Source organism: Mesocricetus auratus, unplaced genomic scaffold, assembly GCF_017639785.1.
Source record: "Mesocricetus auratus isolate SY011 unplaced genomic scaffold, BCM_Maur_2.0 Super-Scaffold_100004, whole genome shotgun sequence".
In the NCBI taxonomy this organism is placed as follows: Eukaryota; Metazoa; Chordata; class Mammalia; order Rodentia; family Cricetidae; genus Mesocricetus; species Mesocricetus auratus.
Genome location: NW_024429189.1, coordinates 37,866,030 through 37,887,608, shown reverse-complemented (window position 1 = coordinate 37,887,608; position 21,579 = coordinate 37,866,030). Strand labels below are relative to the sequence as shown.

The window sequence follows — 21,579 nt, the reverse complement described above, 5'->3', positions numbered from 1 at the left end:
CTCCAAAGCCTCATATCTGAGCAGTGCTTGCACTGGGGACCAGGCCTTCAAGGCATGCATGACATAACATAGAGTCTATTGCTAATCATTTCACTGCTTTCAAAAAATTGCTAGCACATATTTCTTTAATTATTGTATTTGTGATTCCTATTCTCTGTGATTCCAATTAGATGAAGTTGGAAGCTGTTCACAAGTCCACCTTCAACTCTTTTATCTGTATAATGTGCATATGTATATGTATAAATATCTGCACACATATTTTATCTGTATAGTATACAGGTAGATGTATAATATCTGCAATTGTGTAATGCGTGTATAATATATATCATTATCTCTTTATGCAACTTTCATAGATCTGCATTTCATCATGAGATATAACTCCACAGTCAATGATTGGCAGCGACTTTCACGGGTCTCCCAACAGTGCAGAACGTCCATAATAGTCTGTGGCTCCATATAGAGGGCCTCTTTACTCCCCTGTCTGGTGTGGGAAACTTGTCGTCCTCTCAGAGTCTAAAGTCTCACATCCGTGCCTGTGTCTAGAGCCCACAGTGAAAATACCAAGCGCTGTGCCCTCCTTCTACTTATGGTACATGGAGATGTTTACTTTTATTGTCTAGAGCCTGATTGTAATTTTAAAAATACTGTCCATCATTGCTACATATCTGAAGCAGAGGAAATTCATAAACAGAGCTGTGATTAAAATTACCCCTAACTTGACGTTTTATTCAGTGCCTTCTCAGCTTCCTTGGCTCTGCTTGGACTCACCTTCCCTTGGGACTTGGCTAGTTCTCTACTTAGTGCTTTGATGAGAATTTGTTGAAAATAAATAAATCATAGACAAACAGAAAGAACAAATGAATTTGAAACAAAAAACAATCATTTACCCACCAACTGAAGAAAACCATCTTCCTTCCTTCGTTCCTCCCTCCCTCTCTCTCTCTCTCTCTCTCTCTCTCTCTCTCTCTCTCTCTCTCTCTCTCTCTCTCTCTCAAGTAGTCTTTTACTGAAATGCTTTCTCTCATTGTTTTTTAAACAGCTGAGCATTCCATTGCATCTTGATGTCACAGGAATGGCAGCCATCCACCTTGAAGTCCAAAGACTGTGCAGTACCCAGGAGCTCCTTAATATTCCAGAAAGTTCTCTGGCTAAAGACCAGTGCCACATCTGCCAGGCAATGTTGACAGTTTCCACTGTCTTTAATGTTTGTCTGCTTCTTTCTGTCTCTTGGTGGCTCCTTGAGGGCTCTGATGACCAGGCAGAGGCAGAGGGCACCACCTCATCTGGGCTTGTCTGTTCTTTGTGGTCAGCTTCTCTGTAATTCTCAGACCTTTCCCATCACTGGATGCTTTGGTTATGTCATCACCAACTTTTTCTTTTTGCATACAGACCTAGGGAACTGAGCTTGGGGGCCAAGGCAGATGTGGCACCCACCTCGCCTCTAGTGAACCTCAAGTACACAACTTTGTTATCCTTGGGTTTGAACTTGGGTGGCATGGTGGAGTCAGGTGGTGCTCGATGAACCCGGATTCGGGATGTCTGAGAAAGTTGTACCATAGCCTCCTCCAAGACTAAAGCTGAAAAGCAAGAAAACCGTTTTCATTTGGGCTAACTTTTGGAAAGTTGGCAAAGGTCATTTGAGTAACAACTAATGGAATCATGGCTTTACTCCAGTTTTTAGTTATCTTTCCTCATATTTAGTCTCTTTCACTGCCATGTGATTGGATGAAAAGGTCTGCTTTCGTTTGACATTGTTTACAGAAGCTTGTATATTTGCCTACTTTTGTGAAAGAGAAAATATATGATAATGGCAGCAATTGTTTCATTTCACAGGTTGGTGAGTGCAGATTGCAAACACCATGTCTGACTCGGTAATTCTTCGCAGTGTGAAAAAATTTGGAGAGGAGAATCATGCTTTTGAATCAGATGGATCATGTAAGTGGCCTTTGGATTCACTCGAGTCTTGTGCAAAGAAAAGTAAAGACACAAATGAGACCAACCCTATGAGGTTTCAAGACAGAGAAAAGTCAGATACAGCATGAGGATTTATTGTTGGGCATACACCTGACAGCCAACCAGTGAGCTTTCTCTGGAGTCCATGTCATGGCATGTCTGAAAGCTCTGTATTGGAATGTACAATATGGGAGCAAGTGGAAGCATCTCCCATAAGAACCTCCTTCCTAGGTAGTGTAGGGTTGTTCAGCCCTGGCCTTTACAATAACTTTATCCTGTATCATTACTGATCACTGTGGCAACATAATAGTTAAGGTTTCTGCTCCTGGCAAGAATGAGAGCTTGTGGGAGGGTCACTGCAGCATTAGTCCCTGGCATGTTGTGAGCATACACTCTAAGCTGCCATGCACTGATTAAATCATATGCTTCTACATTATACTGATAGAGAAATTAAGACTTTGCAAACCTTTTTCTAAAGTTGGATAAAAATCCCATGAGTTATGATTCATGTAATCACATTTTTAATCCAGTTTTCTGATTCTCAAGCCCTGTATCTACACTGTAATGTTGTCTTTAGTCTTACTGCAATTGTATTAAAAATGTCAGAGGAACCAGGAAATGATGGCTGTGGTAACAATTATTCCTTAGGGTTCTTTTCTCTGTGGCTTCCTTATGTCCCTGTAGACAACTACTTGCATTTCCTACTGACATTTGCCCTGCATGTGCTGACAAAAACAACCTGTATCTCCATCTCATAGGTTCTGGTGGTGATGAAGTATTAGAGACACTTTACAGTTGATCTGGGATCTATAAAATAGAAAGATTTTGATGTTTCTAAGGAATCAACAATAAATTAATTCCTATCACAGCGATTAATTTTAAATAATCATATTCACTTCAGTAATTTAGAAATTATGGAAACTTCCATCAACATGGTGGCTCACATCTGCAATTCCAGCCCTTGGGAGACTGAAGCAGGAGAATTGCCATGAGTCTGAGTTTGAGGCCACCATGGACTACAGAGTTCCCAGGTGGCCAGCTTGCATTACAGAGTGAGAGAGTTTGTCTCAAAAAGAAAAAAAAACTCCCTTTTGATATTCAGAAAATACAAATATTTTGTGATCTGGAGAAAAATCCCAATATATATATGGTCAAAGCAGCAGGAGGGAGGGAGAGAGAGAGAAAGAGGGAGGGAGAGAAAGAGAGAAAAAGATAAGAGATAATTAACAATTATTTTATATTAGTTCATGAGTAAAAGTACTTCTTAGAATTGCTTTTGGTTGACTAATGATTACGATCGTGTTGCATTTGGACATGATTTGATTAACCTCTTCATACATTGTTTTCATCCTGACAGATAACAATGATAAGAAACCAAGGTGAGTGGCCATTCCAGCAGCACAGCATCTTCTCTATGATGGCTTCAGAGTGTGCCTGCAAACACAGAGCAGAGCGTTTCCATACACGCAGCTTCCCATGCTTGATGCTTCTCCTTAAAGTCTCGCGGGATATCCCTTCCTGATTATCCCAGGCTTCTTCCCGTGCATCCCAGCCCACCAGACAATCAGGAAAGAGTGGGACAATAGTACGATTTCATGAGTGCTAGGAGGTGGAGCACGGGTTCTAATAGGGCTTAGTAACAAAAACTCGGAGTCAGCTGAAGGATCGGAGAAGCAGAGCGGCCAGCCACTGGAGTTCTTACCTCCACCAATGCTCAGACCGAAGCGGCAATCCTGCCCATCTTCAGACTAACCGCTCCAGAATGAATGCTCCTCAGACTGCATCCTCAGACTGACTGCCCTGCCTTATATTCCTCTCTCCGCTCAGCTATATCACTCCTGCCTCCACCTCCCTAGTGCTGGGATTAAAGGCGTGTGATCCCAAGTGCCGGGATCACCTTCGTGTGAGCTCTGTTTCTCTTTTAGACTGCTTCAATTTCGTGTAGCCCAGGGTGTCCTTGAACTCTATCCCCGAAGCACTAAGAGTAAAGATGTGCGCCACCACTGCCTGGCCTCTAGTGGCTTAGCGTTAAAACACAAACAAAATATCACCACAATGAGGTCTCCAACTTCATCCCTACCCTTGAGAGGTGACTGTACAATCCTAAGATTGAACTCTCAGAGCTTTCTCCTGAGCACTTGAATTGACATATAAACTGTGTATGGGGCAGGATTCGATGGGGTTCGCATCACGTGAACAGAGGCACCATGTGAATCCCTCACATGGGGAAGGTTACTTTAAGAAGTGTGGAGTATTTCGTGACAGAAGAAGTTGATAGCTGTGGTATGATTAACTCTGGGTTAGAAGGAATCAGGTGGCCCTGGTCCTCTGGACGTCCCACTGGGAGGGCAGAAAAGAAACAGAGTCACTCCCTCACCTAGAGGAGGTCGTTTTATTTTTTTCACTCATCTTTTTTCACACAACATATTTTGATCACGTTTTTTCCCTCCAAATCCTACCACGTCCTCCCCATCTCCCTACCCACACAACTTCATGTCTTCTCTCTCTCTCTAAAAAACTTATAAAAATGAAAATCAAATCAATCAAACAAAAAATCCAATAAGGCCCAAAATGTCAATAAATAAATAAATAAAAGGAAGTTTAAAAGCGCACAACAAATTATTACGGAATTTGCTTTGTGTCAGTCAGCTATTCCTGGGCATGGGGCTTGCCTTGGAATATATGCCCAGTGATACACACCCAGCGACACACAGATGGATTTTCCCTTTGCTAAAAGGCATCGATGGCGATAGCTTCTCTGTTTTGTTTGTTTTTCAAGACAGGGTTTCTCTGTGTAGCCCTGGGCTTGTCTGAAACTCACTTTGTGGACTCTGCTGGCTTCACAAAGCCTCCGCCCCCCCCCCCATGCTGGGATTAAAGGTGTGCACCCAGCAGCACTCATAATAGCTCCTTTGTTAAGGGTGAGATCCTGTGTCCTCTTCATCCTTTCAGTGTTGGGACCCTGTCTGAATTGACCCTGTGCCTGTCTTGTGTGCTGACACAGCCTCTGAGAGTTCACATGTGCAGCAGTCCTGTTGTGTTCCTTAGAGTACTACATCACCTCTGGCTCTTAAATCTTTCTGCCTCTCTTCTTCCCAAGGCCTTGAGGGCAGGGCTTTGATGAAGACATCCCATTTAGGGCTGAGTGCTCCGAAGCCTCTTCCTCTTTTCAGGTTGTCCTCTGTGTAAATTTCCATCTACTGCAAGAAGAAGTTCCTCGGATGAGGGCTGAGCCTTGCTCTGGGCCAATGGGTATAGCACCGTGTCCTTAGCAGTCATTAGTGCTATGCTTTGTTTGCAGAATCACAGTAGCACATTCCCCCCAGAAGCTCATGAGGAGGGTACATTAATAGGAAGGTAGAATAAACAGTATACATTTAGAAAACATATTACACGGTAGCTACTGAGAGCATATAACTTTTTTTTTCTAATAAAGGAGTGAATTGGAAATGAAGATTTAAGATGGGATGTGGATTGCAGGGCAGATATTATTGAAATTTAAACCATCTTAGCCAGGGAATGCCCTGCCGAGGAGGATGAGGAGACTTGGAGTGAGAACCCCAAGTTAGAGTAACTGTCCATATAGGTGTCTAAGAGAGGACGTTTTGGGAGATAGGACACTGTCAAAGGTGGGTGACTGCCTTCACAAGAACTAGAGTATGTATGTCTGATATCTCCTCTGATTCCAGTTAATGTTGCCTATATACGCATGGGTCTGTGGCTGACACTGGAGTATGGGCAATTTTCTAAGGGTCTTATTCGTGAAGAAAGCACACCCCCTCACACACCTTCAGGTGCCCCTGATTGCCTGTAGCTTCCTAACTAGGTGTGGGGCCTTGTGAAACCTTTCCCCATCCATGTTGTAGTGGTGACTGGAGTGACCCCGTGCAGGTCTCGGTCAGGCACCCACAGCTGTTGAAAGTTCATGTGTGCCATCTACATCAAAATACTGGGTTTGGCCAGAATTTCCCGACCAGAGGGGACATTTTTTTCTTATTAAATAATGACTCTGGAAGTGCCGAGTAGGGAGAATTTCTCATTGATTTTGGGAAAAAGACCTTTAAATACCTGTTTTTCTCCTCAGGTCACAAGAGAAAAAGAAAGGTGAAAACATTCAAATTGGCTTCTTTCAACTGGTAATACAACCATGCTGATTTATTTGGTTGATTTTGCAACTGAATGATTCATACCCCCTGAGAAAGTGCCATCTCTTTAGTCATATTGGCAGGATCTAACTCTAATGATCAGCCATGAAGTCATGAGCTTCACCTGTGTGGTAGCATGCTGAATAGTGATTAGAAAAATCATTGCTCAGTAAACTCACAAGTCATGTTCAATATCAGCATAACCATTTGGAATAAAATCAGTGGACTCACAATTATAATTTTGATAAGGAAAACCATCACAATAACTCCCAAAGCAATAGATCATATATAGCCATTCTTATGAGAAGTCTTTAGAAATTTAGAAATCCCACAGCTTAGGGAGTTACCTCAAATTGGTACAGGATGGAGGCACTTCAAAGCAAAGATTTAGCCATTGTCCACATGGGTTCTTTGAGCAGAGAGCCATCTTATTGCCTTGTTGAATGCTCACACAGTATAACTACCTGGTAATGGCATCTGCGATGATGACTTGAAAGGTAGTGAAATCAGCCCCTGACCTCAGGAGAACAGATTCAAAAGATTTGGATGCAATGCAAGAAATGTTTTAGACAATTGATGGATAGTACTTCTATGTAATCAGTGTGAAGATAACTACTTAAACATGATGTCCACAAGCACCTGGTGTTGAGTGCTGTTTATCAAAATTGAAGTGAAATTAAATAGACCTTCTACCTCACCTGCTTTTCATATATAAACAATCTCTGAACCCTTTGTTTTTCAAGTTTCGATTTTCTTCATCGACTGACATTTGTCTGATGTTTATGGGAAGTCTGTGTGCATTTCTCCATGGAATAGCCCAGCCAGCCATACTTATTGTTTTTGGTATGATGATAGATGTTTTTATTGAGTATGACATTGAAAGGCAAGAACTGGAGATTCCAGGAAAAGTGTGTATAAATAACACCATTGTATGGATCAACAGCTCCTTCAACCAGAACATGACAAATGGAACACGCTGTGGGTAAGCGGTTTTTCTTTTTGTTATATCTTAAATTATAATCCAAAACATCCAAAGACAATATTGGCTGAGTTGGAATGACATCTAATACAAAAGAACAGAAAAACAAACTTATCCCTGTTGATAGAAACTCTTTAATTTTGCAGTTCTTTCTGTTCTTCCAGGTCTCAAAATGTCAACAGACATTGCTGATCAAATACTACAGCAACAAGTAACTATATGTCTGAGCATAACACTGTCCACATTTATTGCCACTAAGGAGAGAACTGAATTTCACTTGAGTCTCCTAGACAAAAGGCCCTTCCCCACTTAACCTGGTTTTGCCTTTTGGCTTTGTCCCCTCTCCATGTGTTTCATGTGAATGCTACATTAGAGGAATAGGAATCAATAGTTACAGCTAGTAGTTAAGTTTCCATAGAAAAGTGGTTGGTACATGAAAAGAAGATGGCCCTGAAGAAATAGCCAGAACTCAGACTACCATGGTCTCTGAGATACACCCAACAGATCACTTTGTAATCAGTGAATCCATAGCACACATGTGCTGACTCTCTGTTGTGGTATGGACTTTCACCTGCCTTAGATGCAGAACAAGCTCATCAGCACATATGAATTCATATGCCCAGGCTCATAAGTCAAAGGAAGGGCATGTCCTTCTTAGAAAGACACTTGGGATGGCTTCCTCAATATTAATTTTTGAAGATGCTGATTGGGTTGGTTTAAATTATGGGTCTTTTTAAATCATTAATATTCTTTTATGATGTCATCCACTTGGAGGGGTTTTCATTCCACCAATCAAAACACTTTGAGTGTCAGTTAAGCAACACGAACTTGTAGAAATGTCAGGGACACACTATCCTGTGAGTCACATCCTTGGTTTTGCAGAGCTGGTCTAGTCAACCAGACAGTCATTCATTCAGTGATCATTCATAAAAATATTAGTTATAAACTAGTAGTGCTAGATAATAAAGAAGCACAAAATTGTAGGCAATGCATAGAACTACCCTTTAAAAATTACTAAGCAGAGGCTGGGGAGATCACTTACTGGGTATAGTGATCTCTATGTAAACATGAGGACCTGAGTTCATATCCCTGGCACCCACATAAAAATCAGGAGTGACATATCAAGTTGAGGTAGGACTAAGATCCTCCCTTGTATCAAGGCTGGTAAGGTGACCCAGTATAAGGAATAGGTTTCTGAAAGCCAGCCAAAGTGTTAGGGACAGGCTTTGCTTCCATTACTAAGAGTCCCAAAAGTAAAGGGAGGCCTACTCCTTTCTGAGCAGAAACATAGGAGGAGTAGTTAGAGGGAGGTGGGAGTGAGGTTTGGGGAGGGAATGGGAGGAGAGGAAGGAGAGGAAACTGTAGATGGGATGTAAAATAAATGAATAAGTTTAATTAATAATAATGATAAACATCTAAAACAATCAGGAATGACAGCGTCTGCCTCTGCAAGCCCAGAGCTGAAGGAAAGGGCAGAGAGAGACAAAACTGCCCAAAGCTTGCTGGCCCATCAGCCTAGGCAGTCAGTGAGCTCCAGGAGTGGCAAGAGACCCTGGCTCAAAAATAGGGTGGAAATGTATGTGTGCATCCCCTCACACACATGCACATGTGAACATATATACTTGTATATACCGTACATAGGCATTTTAAAAGGTAAATTTAAAAATTAGCAAGCTGGCTTCTGAATTTGACTCTTCCTCTAAGCTTGTAGGGGTATTTTCTTCTGAGGGATCCAGCAGTTCCTATAAGGAGGACAATTTCAACAAGCACGTTAAAGCTCTCCATTTCTTTTGGAGGGCAGAATTTAAATACTTTGAGAATGATACCATCATAGCCATTGATAACACTGGGCCATTAAATTCTGAAAATAAATGTTAGGTCAAAATGCAAGACACTTCCAGCACATTAGCTGCCCATAGATACTTGTTAGGTGACCTGGAGAACAAATGTAGCTTTGGTGTTTACACCACAGGCATTGATTGATAAGCAAAGAATTTCCTGTTGCTACCACCACACATGGGTTCCTTCTTACCAGGTCTTATACCTAGAATTGAATAAGTGTTGCAAACTGGGGTTGCATGGAATCTGTGAACCAATCTGGGGGAATATTGTTCTCTCCATAGTAAGTCTGTGATCCAGTCATTTTAGTTGCTTTTAATTTCAAGAAGGTTTTATAATTTTTTTGGATTTTCTTTTTTAACTGTTTCTTTTTTATTTTTTAAATTTATTTTTCAGTTTAAATTTAGATAAGAAACAAGGTTGCTTCACAAGTCAGTTCCAGGTCCCTCTCCCTTTCCCTCTCCTACTCCCGTGCCCACCCCCAACCTCTCCCCCATTATCCCCTCATTTCCCCAGGGAGGGTGAGGCCCTCCATGGGGATGTCCATATGAAGTCTGTACTATTATTAAATCTGTTTGCTAAGTATTCTGTTCTTTTTTGGTGCTACTATAATAATAACAGACTAATTTCCTCAATTGTATGGCGGGTTTTTTGCTGCTGTTCTATACAATTTATTATAGTGCTGATCTTGACTTCTACAATCTTGTTGTCCTATTTATTAGTACCAATAGGTTTCTAGTGGATTCTTTAGAACTTCCTATAGAAGATCATGCCATCTGATAGAGACAACAGTATTTCATCTCTCACTAGATGCTCTATTCTTAGATTTATTTATTTTTCTTGTGTAGTTGCTCTGAGCCTGTCTTCCCAGACAGGGTTGAGTAGGAGGAGCTGTGAGACTATGCACTCTTGTCTTTGTCTTGACTCTGGGGTGAAGTCTTTCACCACCGAGGGTGTACTAGCTGTAGGTTTCCGCAAGGGCCTTTTATCTTATTTGAGAGGGTTGCCTTCTATTCCTGGTTTTGAGGAGCTTTTAATCATTATTAATAATTAACAGGTGTGGAGTTTCGTCAAAAACTTCCGTATTAAGGAGACCATGGGGTTTTGGGCATTATATTCATATGGCGTATATTATTGGTTGACTTTCATATGTTGGATCACCAAGAATACCTTGTACTTAGTAACATGCGTGATCCTGTTAGTGCGCTCCAAGAATGAATTTGTTGGTATTTAGCTGAGGATGTGTGTGTGTGTGTGTGTGTGTGTGTGTGTGTGTGTGTTTGTACATATCAGCGTGTGCTTTGTTGTTGTTCTTTTGGGATGACGTAACACTGGACTCAAAGTGAATTTGGAAGTGTTTCTTTCAAGTCGACTTTTTTAAGCTTTAAAATAAATGGTATCGATAGTTAACTATTTTGGTAAAATTTATCAATGAAGCCATCTAGGTGTTCCCTTGCTGACTGGTTTTGATTGTTGATTCAGTCTCTTTGCTGAGTATAGATCTGTTCTGATTATTTTTTGTTACTATTCCTTGACTAACTTTTGAATTAATACATTAAAATTGCATGTATATTTTTGTACGAGGTATTTTGACATGCATATACATTGTGGGGTGGTTAAGTTACCCTAATTAACATATATATCATTATATATACTTTTTGTGATGAAAACACTCAAAACCCTCCTTTAGCATTCTCAAGTACACACAGACACAGTTACTAACTATAATAGCTGTGCTGCACAATAGAACTCTTACACTTTCTCCCTTTGCTACCAAATTTTCTGTCTTTTGATAAATGTCTCCTGGTTTCGCTGGGTGGTGGTGGCACACAATTTTAATCCCAGCACTTGGGAGGCAGAGGCAGGGGTATCTCTGTGAGTTTGAGGCCAGTCTGGTCTACAGAGAGAGTTCCAGGATAACTAGGACTACACAGAAAAACCCTGTATTGAGCCTCTCTACTGCCCCCCCCCAAAGTAAAGAAAATAAAAAAAGAAACCCTCCTGGTTTCCTCACTCCCAGTTCCTGGGTACCACCATTTTATTCTTTCCTGTGGATTCCACTCTTTCAGACTCTCTGTACAAGAGAGATTTCATGATGTCACTTCCTGTGTCTGGTTTATTTCACTTCACAAAATGCCTTCCAGCTGACAGATGTCCCCTCTTTTGGAACACTAAATAGTATTCTACAGTGTATATATGCTATATTTTCTTCACTGAGGAATTGTCAGACACTTACTTGGGTTACAATACAGGCAGGATTACTTTAAAATATGTATTTAAAAACAACAACAAAACTAGAACCAAATTCATTGAAAATAAAAAAACTAACAATTTTCAATATTAATTGTAGCTACAATAATAGAGACTGTAGGGTAGTGGTGGAGGACAGACAATATTCAGAAATCTGTTCACAAAAATAAGTACATCTGTTATTTTTAAAATAAGGATGGAAAAGCCGGGCGGTGGTGGCGCACGCCTTTAATCCCCAGCACTCGGGAGGCAGAGGCAGGCGGATCTCTGTGAGTTCGAGGCCTGACTGGACCGATAGCCTCCGAAACAATACAGAGAAACCCTGTCTCGTAAAAAAAAAAAAAAAATAAGGATGGAAAGAAATTCAATGGAGGAAAGATAACTTCTTTTTTATTTTGGTTTTTGTTATTGCTGCTTGGTTTTTGTTATTGTTGTTGTTTTGAGACAGGGTTTCTCTGTGTAGCTTTGGAGGCTGTCCTGGAACTAGCTCTTGTAGTCCAGGCTGGCCTCAAACTCCTGCCTCTGCCTCCCTAGTGCTGGGATTAAAGGCGTGTGCCACCACTACTGATAACTTCTTATGTGATATCAGGGCAACTAGGGATTCATGGGGAATAAAAATAAGAGCTGTAAGAAAGTGAACTCAAGAGACCCAATGACTTAAATATTTTTTTAAACTCTCAATTTTTATAGCTGTATTTGAGATTACTTTTATGTTCTAGGCTAGACAACGAGATTTTAGACTTGAAATCTGAAGCACAGCATATAAACGAGAAATAACCCTTTCTAATCAAGGCAAACTCAGGTTATCCGGGGACAGTGACAGCTGGAATCATTCAGGATCGGGCATGTGCACTGAAGAACCTCTCCTTTCCTTTCCTAAATAAGGGGGATCGGTGCCATTTAGCTAGTTGTTAAAGCCGGCGTCATTATCAACAAAAATTGCTCATTTTCACTTTACAAAAATCCCTTGTTTGTTTCCTGGCATGTCACAGCACCACATATCTGTCGGAGGAGAGAGAGAAGGGGAGAGAGAGAGAGGGAGGGAGGGAGGGAGGGACGGAGGGACAGAGGGACAGAGAGAGAGAGAGAGAGAGAGAGAGAGAGAGAGAGAGAGAGAGAGAGAGAGAGAGAGAGAGACTTAGGGTTCCCAGTCTTATTTCTTCTTCCACTCCTGAGTTGATCATAGTGAGAGCATCGTCGTGGACTGTAGCCAGCAGAAAGCTAGGTCTATGGGAGGGGCTTTCTCTGGCCCATAGGAACAGAACAACCACATTTTAAAATGCCACTGTGAAAAGCTGGCTAACTTTCCCACAGGGGTGAACAGTAAGCTCTTGGTTGACAGTTCGTTTCTGTCTAGAATTATCCTTCCAGGCAGCCCAACTGGGGTTAAATTTTTTCTCTGCATATGAACGAGGAAAGGGGCCCCCCTGAGTTCCTTTGGGTCCAGTCTCTTCTAGAAATTGCCATGTATTATTGTGCAATGTATTATTGTAAGAAAATAAAAAGGGTGAACATGTTTGTGGTGTAATTGGTGCTGTAAGCTCTATTTAGGGATTTGACTAGATCGTTTATAATGCTACGTTGATGAAACACAACGCCTTCCCCTAGTTGAGAGAAATGTGTAGTAAGTTTATGTTAAAACCCTCTAAACTTACTGATGCAACCTTTGATAACTGGATCCTACTTGTAAATCTCAGTACTTTTCCCTCTTTTTAAGGTTGTTGGACATCGAAAGTGAAATGATTAAGTACTCTGGCCTCTACGCAGGAGTCGGTGTGGCTGTATTTATTCTAGCATACATTCAAGTTAGTAGCACCTCTGTTTTATTTACAAACCAACATATGACCTCGTAGACACCACGATGAAACAGGAAATGTTGCTTTTAGCTTTTAAACTGCTCAGAAGCCCTAAGAACTGCAATTCTACTTAGGAAGTGAGATAGAGAGGGAAGGTTCAGCAGACAGCTGAGCGGGATGCAAGCCATGGCGCTGGGAAACAGCGAGTAGCCTTGTCCAGCGATGCTCTGCCTCCCTGACCGCCCCTATGTGCCCGCTCTTCTCAGCCCAGGAATGAAGAGCTGCTGTGTATCTGTAGGCGAAGCTGAGCAGCATGGAGAAAGCTGGGCATTGAGAGATTAAGAGCACAAAGAGTACATTCCCTTTCTTTCTTTGCTGAGGTCTAACGGAATGACATTCCAGGCCCAATTCTGTAATTCTGCATCAGATTTTCTAGTCTTAAACGATAGAAGGGTTTAAGGTTACTTAAACTTCATTAAAGAAGAAAAATATTTCACATTTTGCCACCTTCTGTAGAAACAAAGGTAATGAATCCTCTGCTTCACTTATCAAAGGATTCCAGGTAACATTAGTTGTAAAGAGAAACGGAACCATTTCTCTTATTGTGGCTCCGGTTGTCATGATACCTATTTTTTTTTTTTTTTTTTTGTAATTAAGGGAATCAATCAGCAAATGAGACTCCCTGCTTTGATCACAATTTTTGGCTTATCTTGTCCTCAAATCAGTTTTGGACATGGATGCCTGGGGGCGCTGATAGACAGGGAGAAAGCGGAGAAGTGTGTGTAAAAGGATGAATGTAGAGTATCAGTGTCCTAGTGTGGGCGCTTCAGACCTGTTCTACTTGATGTGGACAGTGAAACGCAACATTCAAAGGCAGTGGCTTGCCCACCTGCCGGAAGTGGAGTCAAAGCCCGATCTCCGGTCACCCCTGCAAATGTTTGCTCTCCTCCCTATTAGCAGGGGGCGTCAGAGCTCATACCTCAGTGCCCCGGAAGAGGCTCTTTGTGAATGGCCCTCTCTTCTTTTCAGCTTCCCAACCATAACCATGGGAAGTGGCTAGTTTTCAGAACTAGGAGAAAGAGTAAACAGGTGTGCTTAATGCTGCAATGCTAAACACGCCTTTGTCGACTTCCAGATACGATTTTGGGTAATCACCGGGGCTCGTCAAATAAAGAAAATGAGGAAAGTGTACTTTCGGAACATAATGAGGATGGAGATTGGATGGTTTGACTGCACTTCTGTGGGAGAGCTGAATTCAAGATTCTCCGAGTAAGTAGCTGGTACAACTTCGTCATAATGTATCGTTTTGATTAAAAAAAAAAACAAAGAATGTGGGAACACCAGACCTTGAGCAGAGACCCACTTCCCCTTCTGCCTGGGAGTAGGCAGCTGTAAGACAATGTTTACTAAAAACAATACAATGCCTGGGGGCATTAAGTTCCTGGAAAAGGCCTGCCCGCAGAAACCACCCTGAGCTCGACCTTGTCCAGAGACTAACCGCCTCTTCTGCCACGCCCAGATCAGTTTCTGGGGTGAGAGCAGAACCAGCCAGGGTAGAGGAGAGAGCAGAAGCTTCTCTGGTGGGAGCCTTTCTTAGGAAGTTTTCTTGAACCTTTTTGGAGCCTGCTTAAAGTTTTCTTTACATCGTTGAACGAGTCTCTGTGTTGTCAATCCCCGACACCCTCCGCACGTTCTCGGACACAGGCCGCGCAGCAGACGCGACAAAAGAAAACAAAAAACAATCCCATAGTTACAAGTTCAGGGCTTGTTAGTCCAGCAGGTGAAAGGTGGAGGCGGAAGTTCAAGGCCACTGTTGTTTATACAGGGTATTCAGGGCCAGCCTGGGCTACATGACACCTTGGTTTAAAAACTATCAAATAAATAAATAAACATGAATTAGACTTTCATAGGTATGGCATGTTTGTAGATAATAGTTTATAACAGGGTTACTAAAATAGACAGGGTATTACAGATTTGTTTATAGATCATTGGTCAAACTCTTAGACATGAATTATTACAGGAGAGAGTTTAGATATGCGTCGTTATTTGACACAAGGTGAAACTGAGAGATGGCTACGGAAACCTACATACGACATGGAAAAAGTGCACTTGGAAGTAATTATTTTGCTATGTCTATGGAGGCACAGAAACAAACCCAAAAAATAATTTCTAAAAGTAGCTTAAGAAATTAACAACAACAAAAACAAAAATCAAAAAATAAACAAAAGACCCCCAAACAGCTTACAGTAGTTGGACCCTTTGGAACTGAACTTTGAAGCCTTGCTAAAGTCACTGTGGAGATGAGGCAGGCAAGCGTGAAAGGCGCAGTAACTCGGGACTGTGTTTGGTTTGGATTATACATACCTTCCCTCTTCCAGTAATGAATGTACTTGGCAGCTTAGCCACACACACACACACACACACACACACACACACACACACACACACCCCTACCTCTCTAAGCAATGCACCTAGCAACCCTGGACCCCCACCTGTATCAGCTATGTGTATAGATCTCTCTGAACAATGGGATAAGTTTCTCCTCCCCTAGCAACCATCAAACTTGGGCAGTTTCTGCTGAAAGTATATCAGGGTGTGAAGAATAGAAGGACCTGAAGCGCTTTTAAGAACCTGTTCAGTAAACAAAACTGTCCTTGGGTAAACTTCAGGGACAATGCTCTATTTACAACCGTATGCCTGTGCATAATTGGGCACACATATGATAAAGTCAGACACAATGTAGGAAGAGACATGAAAAGTAGGAGGAAAAAAATAATGCTCTGATTTAACAATAAAAATAGAGAGCCATCCAAACTATGCCCCTTAGTAACCAGCCCCTCTTTTCTTTAGATCTCATAAAAACAGATCCCAGGCCATGTGACACGGGACTGCTGAGCACTCTCAACTATGTGGCCTGCTGCCAGTCTTGACAGTATATTCTCTGTACTCTGTGCTATCACTAAAGTCCAAATAAAGGGGTCTTGCTTCTTTTGCCCTTATTTTCAGTTCTCTGGATAAGAGGCTAAGAACTAGGAAATACCCGGTTCAGATCCTGTCTGCCAGTAACAAAAGTAGGGGGGAGTGGAAGTTCAGGCACTTTAGAGTCCAAAACTTAACTTTCTGTTCACTCTCTGTGAGCATCAACAGATGCTTAACACCACTAGAAGACAATGGTTGTCTGCTGGGTAATGTCTTGGGTTCCTTCATGTTATTAAATACCAACCCCTGTTTGCTCCACCTAGACAAGAGATTAAGGGAATGCTCTCAGGCTTATGAGTTTAATGCAGTCGTATTCAACCAATATTGTGCAATTCTCTACATTCCCTGCCCGGAAGCTCTGGAATAACTAGAAGCCTGGTCAGAAGTGTAAGATGAGCAAACAAAAAAGTGATCCAAAGTAACACATGGTGGCTGCTAATTATGCTGAGTATTGTTCTATATACTTGAGTGTATTAATTAGTTTGACTCTAATTACTGGACACTATGTTGGATTCTGCTATTATCATCTTTTTATAGATGAGGAAACTGATGCAAAAAATTTTTTAATTTTCCTAGGAAGAGCTTGCATTCAAATTTGGAGTGTGGTCCCAGAGTCTGTGTTCTTAGCCTCTAGTCTCAACTGCCAACAAATAGAATGTAATAAACATAGAAACAGTTATATACAGACAGACAGGCACATACACACACATACATATCAGACATATATAGAGAAAGACGGATATACAGACAGACAGATGTACGTACACACGTATACAGATTAATCACTTTGCTTTGGAGACATGGGGAGGCAGTATGAGTTTTTCCTGGGGACGATCCAGAGTTTCAGGAAGCCACATCAGCTTGAAAGTTAACACACACACACACCACACACACACACACACACACACACACATACACACACACAGAGGGGGAGAGAGAGAGAGAGAGAGAGAGAGAGAGAGAGAGAGAGAGAGAGAGAGAGAGAGAGAGAGAGAGAGAGAGAGAGAGAGAGAGAGAGAGCGCTGACTGTAAGGAAAGCATTGTAACATTCCAAGGTGTGAGAAATGTTTGAATGTTTAAGAAGTAGTCCCCACTTCTTGCTAAAGAGCCACAGTGGGCGGAGACATAAGAGAAAGAGAGAAAGAACTGTTTCAGTTGTGTTGATCTGCCCCTTTCCTTCTTGTTTCTAGTGATATTAATAAAATCAATGAAGCCATTGCCGACCAGCTGGCCCTCTTTATTCAGCGCATGTCAACAGCCATCTGTGGGTTCCTGATAGGGTTCTACAGGGGTTGGAAACTGACCTTGGTTATTCTTTCTGTCAGTCCTCTCATTGGGTTTGGAGCAGCCATCATAGGTCTGGTAAGAATGTTTTTAATTCATTTTTATTTTGCTCCATGGACAGATGTACACTTATGGTCCAAAACATAACGCTTGGGTCTCTTCCCCAAGCGTAGTCAATGTGATTATCATTATATTGATTTCTAATGTTTGATTATTCCTCAGTATTAAACAATGCTCCACAAAATATGAATTAATGATGTTTTAGTCAGGTTATTTATCATTTGGCTAAGAGCACTCCACTGCATTTATTAAGCATCTTTGATTTAGCCAGGAACTTTTTAAAGGGTTTCCGCACTCAGCATCCCTAATTCTTACTCAGAAGGAAAGGGCTAACACCATTTACGGTTCAATAAATGGAACTCAGAGAAGCAAAGGGTGCTATCTAGGACTTGGACTTCGCAACTAGATGTTGAGGGGAGCCTGATGCTGATCCAACCCATCTGAAGCAGTCCTGCTGCTCCCCATGCTTAGACGCTCAAAAAGGCAAAAGAACGCAGAGATCAGTGATAAGTACCCAAAGAGACTCCTGCCTTCTGGCTCTGTGGATTCACTCTGAGTGTCAGCTCTGGTAGTGTCTGTCCCTCACTTCAGTTCTCCACACCCAAGTGTAGGAATAGGAGTTTGGGGTCACTGCAGCTAAAAGTCTTCCCTGGCTTGAGGAATTACCGTTTTTTATCTATAGAAAACATTTTTAAATTTTTATATTTATTTATTTATTGGTTTTTTTTGGGGGGGCAGGGTTTCTCTGTGGCTTTGGAGGCTGTTCTGGAACTAGCTCTTGTAGACCAGGCTGGTCTCGAACTCAAAGATCCACCTGCCTCTGCCTCCTGAGTGCTGGGACTAAAGGCATATGCCACCACTGCCCGACAGAACACATTAAAAAAAGAAATCTTTAGATCACAAGTCATGACATGAGGCATGCTAGGGGTTTACTATAGATAGAATTCAAAGCAGTACTTAGACATCATTGAACAGCAGCTGTTAATCACCATAGTGGTTGTTTCTAGTAAAGCGTTCATACAGCCACCGATGACTCAAAGACTTCCCAGCCAATATGGAAAAATAGCAAAGAACTCACTCCCAAGCATATATGGCTGAAGAATAACACATTTAACCCTTCAGAATCTCAGTTCCATTGTTTTTGATACAGGGATAACAGTCTAAATCATGTGATAATTCCCTCGGGGTACCATCTGGCACACACACACAAAAAAACCTGTTAAAACATATTTTATTATTTTTAAAACCCACAAGACCTTGCATGCTTTGCAACTGACTTTCCTGCAAACCTCTTTCCTACCTTGCTCCAGAGAGCCTCAAATTCCACTGAAGACCCCAATGGGTTCTGAAAAAAATTGTTCGGTTTTTATTTTCCTTTCTATATTTGTTTAATATTTTTCTTCAAACCTGTGATAAATTGATATACACATATCTGTAGGTCACACACTGTGTCTTCACACCTGAGAGATGGAATGATTGCCCTCAAGTAAAATTTTTAAAAACTACCAAATAGCCGGGTGGTGGTGGTACACACGTTTAATCCCAGCACTTGGGAACTCGGGAGGCAGAGGCAGGCGGATCTCTGTGAGTTCGAGGCTAGGCTGGACCGACAGCCTCCAAAACAATACAGAGAAACCCTGTCTCGTAAAACCAAAAAAAGAAAAATAAAACAAAAAACAAACTACCAAACACAGTTGTCTTTTTCTTTTGTAAAAATTTAGAATTTAGCAAACCCTTTATATTTGAGTCAAAATATTTACCTGATGCTTTCTCCTGTGGAACTACCTCTGCAATGCTGTGTCACTGTGTACTGTGATTCTGTCATTCTCTACTCTGGACAAACATGTGCCTACATAGACTTCCAGGCTTTGCCTCTAATGTTTGTAAATTCTGCAGTTGTTTCTTTCCAATAGCAATGGAATATGTATGTCATAGTTTGACTTAGGAACCTCATTAGTATAACAACTGAAACTTACCAGACTTGAGGACACTTAACTCCGTGAGGACATTTTCATTGAGATAGATTTTTAATGTCATTTTGGTATATCAAACTCCAAACACCCTTGGATGATGTTTAACACAAGCCAATCTTGGACCAGCTTTTTTCTACGTGTGTTACAGCAACAATCCAGTGTTCCGTTAAACCATGCCATTTATTCATTTTGTTAAATGAACTGTTGACTGACAAGCTACCTTCCTTTTTCCCTTCTGGGTTTTAGAGTGTGTCTAAGTTCACGGAGCTGGAATTGAAGGCTTATGCCAAAGCAGGATCTGTTGCTGAGGAAGTGATTTCATCTATGCGGACAGTGGCTGCCTTTGGTGGTGAGAATAAAGAGGTCGAAAGGTTGGTTATTCTGAACATCTGTTGGTTTCCTGAATTTCATAAATCAGTGCAATTTCCTGATCTTTCTCCATCTTGTACAAAGTGGCATATCCACTATCATTTAGAGCAACACGAGGGAACATTTTTTTTAAAGAATTGGGTCAACAAATATTTATGGCAAGAGTGCCTTAAAAATTCTAACGCAATGTTTGGGTTTTCATTTTCCCCTGTGGATCTTGCTATAAACTAGGGTGGTCTTGAGGTCATGGTTACCTAAGTACCAGAATGAAAGGTGTGTGCACCACACCCTGTACAATATGCTTTTGGAGATGGTTTTTAGAGAGTTGAGATAGGCAAAAAACTTATTTCACACTCTGATGATGTAGAAGTGTACATATAATTCATGTCAGCCTTCAGAAGCATGTTCTGCCATTAAATAAAAGCCTACACAGCACAGAAATGCAAAAAAATGAACAAATGATACGACACCACATTGAAAAGCTCCCAGGCACAAAGGAAACACCTCACAGAAAAGACAGTCGCCAGAAAGGGAGAAGCTCTATGTAAACTGTGCATCTGACAAGGGACTAGTATAGACAAAATGTAAGAAGCTTTTTAAAAGGTATTAATAAGATAATGATTAATCCATCTTGAAAATGAGCAACCGAGTTAAGTAGACAGTTTGAAAGAAGACACACAGTCAATTCTGTGAAAACAGTGTCCTCTCCCAACCAACAAAAATTAACACTGATAAATTATGACATATCATTCTAGGGATTAATTTTTAATGAAAGTAAAAACTTAATTTGCAAGAATGATGTAGTTGTCAAAAATATGATTTTATAGCCAGGTGTTGGCAGCACACACTTTTAACCCCAGCACTTGGTAGACAGAGGCAGGTAGGTCTCTGAGTTCAAGGTCAGTCTGGTCTACACAGCCCGTTTCAGGGCAGCCAGAGCTACACAGAGAAAGCCTGTCCTGGAAAAGAAAAAAAGATTTTATTTATTCTTATGATTTAGTTAATATATTTTGAGCTTTTTGATTTGTTTGTTTTTTGAGATACAGTCTCACTATGTAGTCCTGGCTGATCTGAAACTCACCATGTAACTGGTCTAATCTGTTGATTTGGAGATAATTATTGCCTTATTTTCTGACAGGAACCTGATAAATACATTCCAAGGAAACACTTTAAACATAAATAGTAATAGATGCCAAACAAAGACATATGTTAAAACATTGTTTTCTCTTGGGGCCAAGGCTATTCCACTGTTCCTCATTCAAGCTGTGACCAACTTAAGTAGCTTTGTTTGAGTGTGACCATAATCACTGAATAAAATTCTGCATCATGACCCATCTTAAATATTACACCCAGAGCTGCTCAAGCTGGCATTGATTCAAACCTTTTATGTTTACAGGTATGAGAAAAATCTTGTGTTTGCCCAGCGCTGGGGAATTAGAAAAGGAATGGTGATGGGATTCTTTACCGGATACACGTGGTGCCTCGTTTTTTTTTGTTATGCGCTGGCCTTCTGGTACGGCTCCACACTAGTCCTTGATGAAGAAGAGTACACACCAGGGACACTGGTCCAGGTACTTTGGTCTTGTTTCCTGTATATGGTATTTCTTGCTTGTTTATCAGAAAAGTTGTCATAGTAGCCAAAAGGATAATTGCTTTAATGTCCTAGGCAGGAAAGCCTTGGTGGATTGCTGAAGTCCATCTTCATGGACCAACAATATTAGGACACTTTAGGGAAGAGAGACTGAGCATGTGGGTTGATGGCCAGCAATTTAATGGCTCCCAATTAGCTAAAGATTTTACAGTTGTATGACAATGACCCTCCAGCTGATGGCAAAAGACAATGTGCCATAGAAGTGGGAAACCATTGGTCTGTCAGCTACAAATGAACAGGCCGTACAATTGAAGATAGTAATAGTACAAGATATGTGCCCACAGGCTGTGTTTGTGATGTA

The 21,579-nt window shown here is 41.2% G+C and overlaps 1 protein-coding gene across 2 annotated transcripts in view; it reads left to right on the top strand.

The window, feature by feature from the left end:
- Window positions 1-1,841: 1,841 nt before the first annotated feature.
- The window catches only part of Abcb11 (ATP binding cassette subfamily B member 11), a 70,066-nt gene continuing 50,328 nt past the window's right edge, over window positions 1,842-21,579 (top strand). For both annotated transcript variants that reach the window (XM_040745508.1, XM_040745507.1), the window contains exons 1-9: window positions 1,842-1,935; window positions 3,311-3,332; window positions 6,038-6,089; window positions 6,842-7,080; window positions 12,884-12,971; window positions 14,098-14,231; window positions 17,132-17,303; window positions 19,505-19,629; window positions 21,024-21,198. In XM_040745508.1, coding sequence (XP_040601442.1) covers window positions 1,860-1,935; window positions 3,311-3,332; window positions 6,038-6,089; window positions 6,842-7,080; window positions 12,884-12,971; window positions 14,098-14,231; window positions 17,132-17,303; window positions 19,505-19,629; window positions 21,024-21,198 — 1,083 coding nt within the window. In that variant the 5' untranslated portion in view covers window positions 1,842-1,859. The remainder of the gene's footprint in view (window positions 1,936-3,310; window positions 3,333-6,037; window positions 6,090-6,841; window positions 7,081-12,883; window positions 12,972-14,097; window positions 14,232-17,131; window positions 17,304-19,504; window positions 19,630-21,023; window positions 21,199-21,579) is intronic.